Source organism: Pygoscelis adeliae, unplaced genomic scaffold, assembly GCF_000699105.1.
Source record: "Pygoscelis adeliae isolate BGI_AS28 unplaced genomic scaffold, ASM69910v1 Scaffold126, whole genome shotgun sequence".
Lineage (NCBI taxonomy): Eukaryota > Metazoa > Chordata > Aves > Sphenisciformes > Spheniscidae > Pygoscelis > Pygoscelis adeliae.
In genome coordinates this window covers 1082861-1094087 of record NW_008824896.1, presented here as the reverse complement: position 1 = coordinate 1094087, position 11227 = coordinate 1082861, and the positions used below count along the sequence as shown (strand labels likewise).

The 11227-nt window shown below is 37.9% G+C and overlaps 1 protein-coding gene across 1 annotated transcript in view; it reads left to right on the top strand.

Annotated features, from left to right (window-relative positions):
- Window positions 1-203: 203 nt before the first annotated feature.
- The window catches only part of EDEM3 (ER degradation enhancer, mannosidase alpha-like 3), a 30578-nt gene continuing 19554 nt past the window's right edge, over window positions 204-11227 (top strand). The window contains exons 1-5 of the mRNA XM_009324657.1: window positions 204-292; window positions 2164-2209; window positions 6605-6702; window positions 9421-9460; window positions 10908-11020. Coding sequence (XP_009322932.1) covers window positions 204-292; window positions 2164-2209; window positions 6605-6702; window positions 9421-9460; window positions 10908-11020 — 386 coding nt within the window. The remainder of the gene's footprint in view (window positions 293-2163; window positions 2210-6604; window positions 6703-9420; window positions 9461-10907; window positions 11021-11227) is intronic.

Below are 11227 nucleotides of genomic sequence, written 5' to 3'. Positions count from 1 at the left end.
CCGAGCCCACCGGCCGCGGTGGCTTTGCGGTGCACCGACGTCCCCTCGCCGCTCACCGGGCTGTAGCCGTGCTGGGGCAGGGGGATCTGCGCTCCCCCCGGGGGCTGGGTTGGGCTTGACGGGTGCGGGTGCGCCCCTCGCCCGGCAGAGCTCCGGGAACGTCTCTCCTGTCCCTCCCTTTCCCCCCCTGAAGACTCTACGAGATGCGTGGCATCGGTCTCCCATCAATGATTGAAGTGTGCATGCCAGAGCTGGGCTGGTATTTCAGGTCAGGTCGCCACGGCTATTTGGGGTAGGCAGCCCCTCATCGCCTCTGCTGCATGTGGGGTCAAACCCTTCTGCCATATGCTTGGGAACGCCAGTCTTGAAGATTGTAGCCAGTGGTTGCGTGTAATTATAGGTAAAAGCGATCAAAGGTAAATCCAAATCCATAGTCAGTTGGGGTAATTATGGCTATGCCTCTGGAGCACGAGAGTGTTTGGGAGTCATAAAAAAGGTAAATGTTTACATGTTTTCTTGCCTAGTTCCTGTATATAAGGTAAACTACTTTGGTCCCCCATGCGTGCACATGTGAGAAGCTGATTCTCATTTAGTAGAGTTTTTAGTTGAAGGATAAAGGTTACAGTATAGGTGGCAATGTATTGCACTGCATGGAGTAGGATTTTTTTAGACAAATATGTAATCAAGCATGTCATGATCTTAGTATATTACTGGGGCAGTTTCATCATCATCCTCTTCCATCTACTGGTCAGTTGCCCAGAATAATGATGCAAAAAGTCTGCTGGAGAAACACTCTGGGTACTCTCATGGTTATTAATCATTAGATATAAGTTGATACTTAACTCTGATGATGTTTACAGTTACTGGGGTTTTCCATCTTGGGATCTCAGGGTACTTTGTGTGTATAATGTTTTGTATGTTTTCTTCATGTGACTACCTAAGGAGTTTAATTTCATTCACCAATTAGTTTTAAAATTTTTGCATTCATACCTTGCACTTGCTATCTCATCTCATGCCCCAGGCATATGCAAATAACGTCTTGCCACGGTTTGTATTTGGGGGCACCGAGCCGGGTCATTTCTGAATAACAGCAGGTAGTCTGTGTATCTATTTAATGACAAGATCATGTCAGTCACAGAAATTCTTTCAGAAAATGCCCTGTAAATGTAAGTTGCATGTAGAGAAATAAAAGTTTTAAGAAGCTTTCTGTATGCTACATCACTGAACAGCATTGTATGCTTAGTTCATCTGGGCACGGCATTTGTGTGCCAAACCCTGGGGTTTTGTCTGCTGCAACGGATCCCAGAACTGCAGACTGGATGTAGTCTGTGAAGTACCTGAAAAAAGCATCATACTCTGCTCTTTTAATGACTTAATGCATTTGATGAATTAAAAATACTTAAATTTCCAAGTCATTGAACTAAATCAGATATTTAGAATATAATTGTGGTGTTCTTGTCTCTTTTATGTTCAGTCTTATCAGCAGAGATTGTGAATTATGTTGATGGTAGCTTAGAAATTAGCATGCTCTTTTGCCTTGCAGGGCACCTCAGTAAACAGTTAGGAATGATTGGAAGTAGTGCTGTCTCTCAAAAAAACCTAGTGCTTTTTTATATAGTAGTGTTTTTTCACCTTGACTGCTTTTCAAACATGTAAAATAAATGTATCTACAAGGGTTTTCTTTAGTATTTGCTTGCCAAGACTTCTAATGCAAGGAAGAGGTGTACCTCATAACTACTGGTCCTTTTCTGAATCATGGACAGGAATTTATGCCTTGTCAGTTGGTTTAGTATTGGTGATTACAAGCAGAACATAATTCTATTTGCTGTCTTTTGCTGAGCATGGAATGTGTCCCATCTCTAGCTTTAATGCGTTGGTGACATCTACAGCTATTTAAGGGGAAGCACAGGAGGTTGAAAGAGATCTCCAAATACTTAGTTTGATGTTCGGTGAAGACATAGTCTTTCCTTTCTGCAGTGAACGAAAGCAGCTGAATTAGGAAAAATTATTACGCTACATTTCATTTACTTGAGTAGAGTATGTTAGTAGAGGACCTGTTACTGATATTCAGATATTAGTGTCATACATCTTGCTGTTCTAAGATGGTGTGTTAAAGGCCATTGTGAGGCAGACTACTAATGCTTCTTCTTTTTTCTTTTTTAGAAACCAAGTGCTTGAAATGTTTGATCATGCATATAGCAATTATATGGTAAGTAAAATACTTGTTTGTTTAATTTTTTCAGAGTTGTTATTGCTGACCTGGGAGAGAAAGCAACCTACAGTACATGACATTCTAGAGAAATAGCAGGGAGGCAGGGGTAAAAACAAAGCTAAAATAAATAAAAGCACCTGTATAGCCTTTAAAAAGAAATGAACAAGTGTTACTTTCAGGAAGAGCAGTGTCAGGAGGGTTGTGATGGCTTTCAGAATGGTAGCTAGGAATTGCTAGCGGTAACTCTGTTAATCTGTGCCTGATCTTTCTCAAACCAGTTTATCTCGCATCAAGCTATGAACAGTTTTCATCTTTGGTAAAGTATTTGGTTTGAAATTCCAGACTCCTAAAAATACTAGGAAAAGGAAGCTCAAGAAGAGCTGTCTCTAGTCATCAGAATCTGGAGAATACAAATTGATCTTACTTATTTTGTAGGTAAAAAGTATGTACAATATTTCTTCTGTGGTAAGATATGTTAGATGCAGTTTGGTAGCTCTTTTACAAACAAACAGTTTGTAAGAACAAAAAGGGGATCTGGTGTCATATCTACGCATTATAACCTCTTCTGAGTATGTAACGGTCATATGACAGTAAGCTACATTTGCTATGGTTTCTTTTAATATGACTTGTGATTTTCTGTGCAGGTGTCTTCATGTTCTGGATATGTGAGCCATTCTGCACTCTAATCAACCTTGAAATATGTTAGCTTAGTTTAGATATATTTAAGAATAAAGAATTACTTAAAGTGGACTGACTTTCCTCAAGTAATAATTACTTTCAAATATACTGTAAGTAATACACTTCTGAGGAGAAACCATAAGTGTGAATAAGATAAATATAAAAGATGCATTCTTACTGAGTTTACATTAACAACCTTTTTGTAAATTCTTTGTGGCTGTTGCAGAAACCCCTCTCTTCTATGTTGCACCAGTTCCTGCAGGACAAACTGCTGTCTCTTGACAGTATCTTGCCACATGTCCCAGTTTCTGTATTATGGTTTAACGCTTTAATATGTAATACAGGCTTAAAAGTTTGTGAGTTACAAGTTTATACAGTACATGAGAGTTATAGAATTAATGGATAGAAAGTCAAGCAAGAGTATTTTCAAAGTGGGTGTAGTTTTTCTTTTTAACATTAGCTCTTGCTTTTTGACACGTTAGTGGTTTAAGAGACATCAGGCTTTTTGGTGATAATTTATAACTTGTTACCTGGGACCTGGTTCCATGGCTTGGCTTGGGTTTCCTATGGCATTCTGAAGTAAAAACTTACGTATTTGGCAAAATTGCATAAAATGTTATATGCCAGTAGAAAGGATCTGTGCTCCTACTGTTCATTGTGTGATAAATTGGAAACTGGTAGGTGTCTTGCTACATCTGAAGCAAGAAAATTCTGGATGAAAGAGAAGAATGACTTCAGCTATCTGGAAACTTTGAAGCCAAAAGGATATTTACTTGCCACGTATGCTGGAGCACTAAACAAACAAAGAAACATGACTTGCTTGTTTAAAGTTGAAGAAAAGATTAGGGTAGGAAGACTTGATTCTGACAGCAAGAGAATTAAGTGTTTTTGCAGCTGCTTTTGAAACAGCCAGCTGAAAAGTTTTGATTTTCTGTTTCTATTAATATGTGTGTTAGACTTCTGTATTGAGAAGACTGAAAATTCATGTTTGCATGCAAGGGGGAAACTCCCTTGTCTTTTTTTTCAGTTGTTAACAGGAGCTTTGAGTAAAAAGCTACTGTTTTTTTCAGTCCTTCAACAATATTTGTAGTAATCAGGATTTTTTTTCTTTTTGACTGTCAGAAAGAATATGTGAAGCTGTCAGTCACTTGAGGCCAGTAGGTATTTCTTGGTTTACAGCACTAGTAGCAATGCATCTTTTTTCATTATTCAAGTACTGTGCTGCCCTGAATTTACAGTTCTGACATTAGGCAATATGATCATCTGTTCGGTCACAATGTGTAGAAATTCCAGAGTATCTGTTGAGCTCCATTTGTATAAAGTTTTCCAGAAGTATGTTTATTGTAACATTTGTGCCGTGTTTTATATTTAATGGCTCTTGCTACCTTCCTTTGAGGTTACTTGAAAGGGGAGAAATCACAAGTTGGGGAGGGGAGAATTTATACTTGACACAGTAGTCTTTCCTGCTCTAGACAGAGAATAAGTGAACTTTTATTTTTCAAAATGCTTCTAGTTCCTTATGATTTTGTAAGACTGAAAGTCAATTTTCTCCAGAATTTTTATCGCCTTTTTTCTCCGTGATTTAAGCCAGAGATCTTAGTTTTGACATTGCTTTTGTCCTGTACTTCTTCAATCTGTTTTTCTGAATACTTTGCACAGATATTCAGAAACATCTGAGCCATATTAAAATGATCTAGATTCTGGCTTTTGTAGTTGAACTTGAGGAGAACAAAGAGTCGTGCAAAGACCAAAATACTTGGGAGGGTGGTAGACAGGGAAACAAACCATCAGTTTCAAAAGAAGTTACTGTAAGAGCTGTTTGTTTATAGAAGAATGCGCCTTCTTTTCCTCTCTATTTCATGTTTGAATATAGATTATTTTTTGTACCATATATTTGGAAAGCCTTTGAATGTGTTTACTTGCAGTTTCAGTGCAGTAATTCAACTTTTTCATCCTGCCACATGTTAGTTCGCCAATGAAAGCAGAATTGGAGAGCACAGTACAGCAGCCAGTTTCCCAATGAAATCGAGAGAGAGAAGCTCCATCCCAAATAATTTGTGTTGGGCTTCTAATGGAGAGGCAATTTTATGCATGTTTGTTGAAATTGGATATATTTAAAATTCTTAATGGCCATTCTGAAAATTTTTCAGTAAACCTCTCCTATTGCACAATGGTGAATTTCAAATTAGTGTCTATTTCATTTGATATCCCATTTTGGTGGTAGTTTAAACCTACAAAACTTGCATTGACTTGAGGGAATGGGAACAGGCATTTTATTCAGTGTGCTTCACTTAGGCAATGGTGCCACTCCTGTTATTTCTGCCTGACTGGCGAGAAATAATCTTAAAATACAGCTTACTTCGCAGAGTGCTTTTTCTAGAAATATGGAAAGTAACCGTTACTCTTCCAAAACAATCTAGCAATGTCTTGCTCTTCAAAAAAAATTTATATTTGTAAAAGGCTCAGTCTTGGTAAGTTATTTTTGTGAATGTTATCTTTTGTTATGCCTTGTGTAGTGATTTACCAATTTATTACTTTTCTTCTAAGTGAGTTCTCTTATCTGGCACTGATCGTGACCCTGAGTCACTCATGTTCATTTGGAAATGTTTCCAAAGTGACTTTAAAGTCTAATTCCCACTATTTTCTCCGTGTAATATCAGCCACTTGATAATGACTGCATTAGTTTTAGGTTTTAAACTCATCTTTGAGATGATAACTTCTGTCTAAGAAACATTATAGGAAGTGTCATATGCACCTTGTTGCAGAAAGCACACAATTAACTATTCAAGTTAATCGGTGGGGTTTTTTTTGGATGTGCTATTAGTTGTTCCAGACTTCTCTGGGAGGTTAGAGAGGGAGAGAGAAGGAAAAAGAGGCCCTGTTGCTCTGTTCACAGTTTAATCATTTCCAGCCACCCAGCTGGAAAGCAGCTTTGCAGAAAAGGACCTGGGGGTCCTGGTGGACACCAAGTTGACCACGAGCCAGCAACGTGGCCTTGTGGAAAAGGCGGCTAATAGTATCCTGGGCTGCATTAGGCAAAACATTGCCAGCAGGTCAAGGGAGGTGATCCTTCCCCTCTACTCAGCACTGGTGAGGCCACACCTGGAGTACTGTGTCCAGTTCTGGACAAGAGAGATATAGACATGCTGGACAAAGTCCAACAAAGGGCCACAAAGATGATGAAGAGGCTGGAGCATCTTTCTTATGGGGAAAGACTGAGAGAGCTGGGGCTGTTCAGCCTGGAGAAGAGAAGGCTCAGAGGGATCATATCAATGTAGATAAATACCTGAAGGAAGGCTGTAAAGAAGACGGAGCCAGGCTCTTCTCAGTGGTGCCCAGTGACAGTACCGGAGGCAACAGGCACAAATTGAAATGTGGGAGGTGCCCTCTGAACATCAGGAAATGCTTTTTTACTGTGAAGGTGACTGAGCACTGACACAGGTTGCCCAGAGAGGTTGTGGAGTCTCCTTCCCTGGAGGTATTCAAAAGTTGTCTGGACACGGTACTGGGCACCTGGGTCTACGTGGCCCTGCTTGAGTAGAGGGGTTGGACAAGATGACCTCTAGAAGTCCCTTCCCACCTCAAAGATTCTGTGATTGTCATGCAGTTTTTCTGAAGTACAGCATAACTGCTTCCTTTTAACGGGCTCTGAGGATTTGCTGAAATGGCTGTAGCAGTTATAACTTATTCCCTTGTTTTGTTTCCCTACCGGAGCATGCGTATCCAGCTGATGAACTTATGCCTTTAACTTGTCGTGGACGAGTACGGGGTCAGGAACCAAGTCGAGGGGACGTGGATGATGCCTTGGGAAAGTTAGTGTTTGAAATGGTTACTGTCTCATATAAACATCTAGGAATCTAAATACAATTTGCAGCCCATAAAATGTGTTTCTTCAGTTGATATGGCCACAAACTTAAATTTGTTGAAAAAGATTCTGTGGGTGCAGACGAATCCATCATTTGTCTCGTAAGTTCTCTTATGGGGGTTGGAAGGAAGCTATTGGAAAGAAAGCTGTAATTGTGAACTTCTTGTAAGTTAGGCAGAAATACTAACTTTTATTATTTCCTCCCATGATGTTAACTGATGTGAAATTATATCTTAATTGGAAAAAGAGAATTGACCAGTGAATGAGATCCAAAGATAGATATTTTTTTTTTATCATTCTCCAAGTATTTCCCATAGGAAAGCCTTCCAAATGTGAGCTGACATTTATGGTATTAGTAAATTTGACTGCTAAATATGGGTTATAAGGGTTAATTATCAGCTGCACAGAACAGTAACTGTTATCCATTATGCTGGCCTTAAGTGATATTTAAAATGCTTTTTTTTTTTTTTTTGGTAGAAAGCTCTCTGAAAACATTATTAGTCAAATATTATCATGTGTGTGGTAGCCCGAGGCCTTTGCCAAAGTATAAAACATTATTTCAGACATGGAAATTCTTCATATTTTTCCTTTTAAGATAGCTTATAATACAAAGTACTGATCCTTTGGCTGACAAAATGTAAATTTAAGGACTGTTCTTCTCCATGTTAAATTGAACGATCAAAGACAAAGTTTGAATTACTCTAAATGTGTTTGTAATTCATTTTTTTTACAGGGAATGTTGTCTGTATGTGTGCTGTTTATGTTTATAGAGCAAATACCTAATAACAAATAGCTGATGCTTTTTTTTTATTGGTATCACTGCTTAGTGTCCCTAAGCAGAATAGTGTCATCACAGCTGAAGTCTTTGTCTTAAATACTTACTTCTAATTCACTCTCTGATATTGAGCATGTCATTTTGGTTATTTTAAGTTCCTTAGTCTAGAGATTCCTATATAAGCCTGCTGCCTTGAAGGTATTGAGAGATATGACTGACGAGAAAGAAGTGTCAAGAAAATGTATTTTTAATCCTGGTCATACATTCTTCTTAATGACCTTTTATTACATAGTACTATACGATCATTTGAGTAAAAATACCTTTCAGCCCCTTAGATGCATTGAATAGTGTAAGTATTTATTATTTTTCTGTATACATGCTTTTTTCTGTTCTTAATAATCAGCTATATTATTATTTATCAGATTTCTTATATAATCCTTTTTCTTGCCAGTTGGCTCATCAGTCATGTTCTATACAAGCCTTTGCAATCACAAAATGACAGGATGAGACAGCTAGGTCAATTCTGTTTCCCTGGAGGGCTAGGGAGTATACTTCCACACCAGCCTCCTCTGTAGTTGTGCAATGCATGATCTCCCCGCCTTTTATATGGAAAAAATTGTGTATTTGTTACACAGTTGTGCATAGCGATTAACTATCTCTTTCTCTTGTAGAACGACACTCACAGAATGCCCTCATATCTTTATAAAGTAAAGAAAATTATAATATATGACCACTTAATTAGAATTTTAATTACGCTGCATGCATAGTCACATGTTGCCTACAGGGTCTCAAACATTGGGCACTTGCTTGTTCTTCAACAGGCAGTTGTAACTGTTTCCAAAGTTTTCAATTTTAATACCATGATATTCTGTAAATTCTGTTCTATGCGTGGTGTGTGTTTCTTAACATAAGAGCAATTTTATTGGGTTAGGCTAAAGGTCCACTGAGCTTGGTATTCACTAGAACAGGCCTAGAGAAGAATATATGAACAGGACAAGCCTTATTGTGATATTCCTGTTTCAAACAGTATGGATCTGACTTGATGTTCTCTTTTTACGGAATAACTAGTTCTTTATTTTAACCCGGCCACTGGCTAGTGCTGGATGGCACCACGTGGAACTTATGGTGAGAAACAGTGAATAGCAGATTCTCATTTACTTTCTTCATGCCATGTGCAAATTTAAAATCTTCATATAAAGCCACTTAAGCTTTTGCAGGCTGAAGAGCACTAGTCTGTTCACTTGTTCCTAGTACAGAAGCTGCTACATACCTTCAGACCCCCATACTGCCCTTTATTGTACGTTTTCCTGTTCCATTATATCCTACATAGAAGTTTCAAACCAAAATAACAGCATTTTCTTTAGTCTTTCACCACTAATTTTAACACTGGGTTTGATTGCAACAAATTACAGCTTCTTCTGAGGTAGGTAATTGGAACAGTTTCTGGTAGGAGAAATTGAGGTTGGAATGATTTTTGATCTTCCTAAATATTTTAATTATTACAGTTAAGTCAACATTCTTTGTTTTTTGAAAAAGAAAGAAAAAAAGAGGTTGGAAAAAGACTTTGAACCAGTCTACTGGGTTTCTTAGTAGATTTCATTGGAGACTAGAAATAAAAATTTAATTTGCTTGCAAGAAGTTTGAAAGCTTTGCAGTAAATAAAGATATCTTTATAATCATAGCTTGTTTCAGTCAGCTCCTACTCTGGTCACTAACAAAGGGGAGAAACTTGGGTGTTTTGATATTAAACTTATTGTGTACAACTAATTTTTTAGCAGCTAGTGGTCTGTGAGAATTTAGTTTCTTCTTTGGTATTGGTTACTATTAAAAATGATTTAATTCCTACACGTATAGGTCTATAGTAAATCTGTTTTAAATTCTGTCTCATAGATTTTCACTGACCTTGATTGATACCTTGGACACTCTTGTGGTAAGTTTAATCTACTGATAAACTTTGATAAAACAAAAAGATTGTCTTGTGATGCTCAGACTTGTTTTTAGATTTCTATTTTGTTAAATTATACATAAAAAATACTAATTTTTCTTCACCTTTGATTTCTGGCTATCTGTTTGAAGTGGCTATTGCTTATAAGACCTTCCAAGTGCTGCGATGGTGGTGTCTGGAATTTGTTGCAAAAAGAAAACTAGAACAGTTCCTTCACATTTCATTGATGCTTTCTTATCTTGCTTTTCTTGGGCTCTAACTTAACAAAAAAGTATGTGAGTTTACTTCCTATTATAGTCTAAAGCAACATTCTGACTTACAGGTGAACACCTCTTAATACCTACTGAATTATTTATGTTTTTAAATTGTGTGTACATGTTTCATGGATGCATTTGCATGCATTTAAGTATACGTTAAAAAAATGCAACTCTGGACATGTTTGCCAGGAAATGTTGCCAAACTTCTTATGTTCCATCTCTTACTAAAAGATTCCAATCATTAATAAACTACTTTTTGTTAGATTTCAATCCCTTTGACATATTTTGTCATCGTAAGATAGAGATCAGAAATCAGGAGGTTTTGGCCATTCAAATTTACAGGTAAATCTACAGTTCTGAAAATTCTTACTGCACTGATTTGGTGTGTGAATTGTATAACGCTCTTTCTCTGACAGCCGTTCCCTTTTTATTATGTGCTGTGAGATGACCCTTGGCTTTTTTTGAATCGGGTCCACAAATGGTGAAAATATGGAGTCTGGAACTCCCAGTCTCTACCAGACACTCAAATGGATTATTGTGGTTGGTTTATTGTTTTCTTGTCTTAGAGCAGGATTAACACTTGTGGAATTTAAAGGCACTTACAATAACAAATTGGATAAGTCACAAAGATTCTTAAAGATCGATTGACCTAAAAGAAAGTCAGCGTGAAAGAAAATCTGTAGGAAATGCCCGAGCTGTTCTTCAGGCACAAGGAGAAAACTGTTGGGAGGAAGAAGACTGCTTAGGACTATTCACCGAACTTAGGATGTGGCTCCTTAGTCGGTGGATAGGAGGCTTCTGTGAAATCGGAGGCATCAGAGCAGGCCCGTCTTGCCCACTCTGCCTGCAGCCCACTGAGTCCTGTTGTACTACAGCATGGCGTGGGAGTAGGGGAAGGGACAAACAAATAAATCCCTGGGTAATGTTCAGGTACATTCTCAGTGTCTTTATTCTTTGCATACAGCTTTTATTCTCTTTTATGTATCTCATGAGAAAAACAATAATACTAATGTCTGTTTGCACTGTATCAGAGTATGCCCCTGCAGGACGAGGATATCAATCTAAAGCATGTTAAATGCTTTCTTTTTTAATTCATTGCACTTGTTCTTCCACACCTGAGTATGACTGTATTAGCTATGTTGGAACCTAAAAACCTGGTTACATTTGTATTCCAGGTGTTAAATAAAACCAAAGAGTTTGAAGAGGCTGTAAAAAAAGTAATAAAGGATGTTAATTTAGATAACGACATAGTTGTATCTGTCTTTGAAACCAACATAAGAGTCCTTGGGTGAGTAACTTTTATGTTTTCAAAACTCTTAAAAATGGGGGGGTTTAGCTAAATGTCCTTAAGGCGTACCTTTTTGTGCTATTTCACCTCATTTAAAACAGTTGTGCCTTTGTCAGTTAGCATAGCTCCATACCTGCCCTAAGAAAGGTTTTAAAATGCTAGGCAGGAATTGATGCAGTGGTACTGAATCAAGTTGGCCCCATCTAA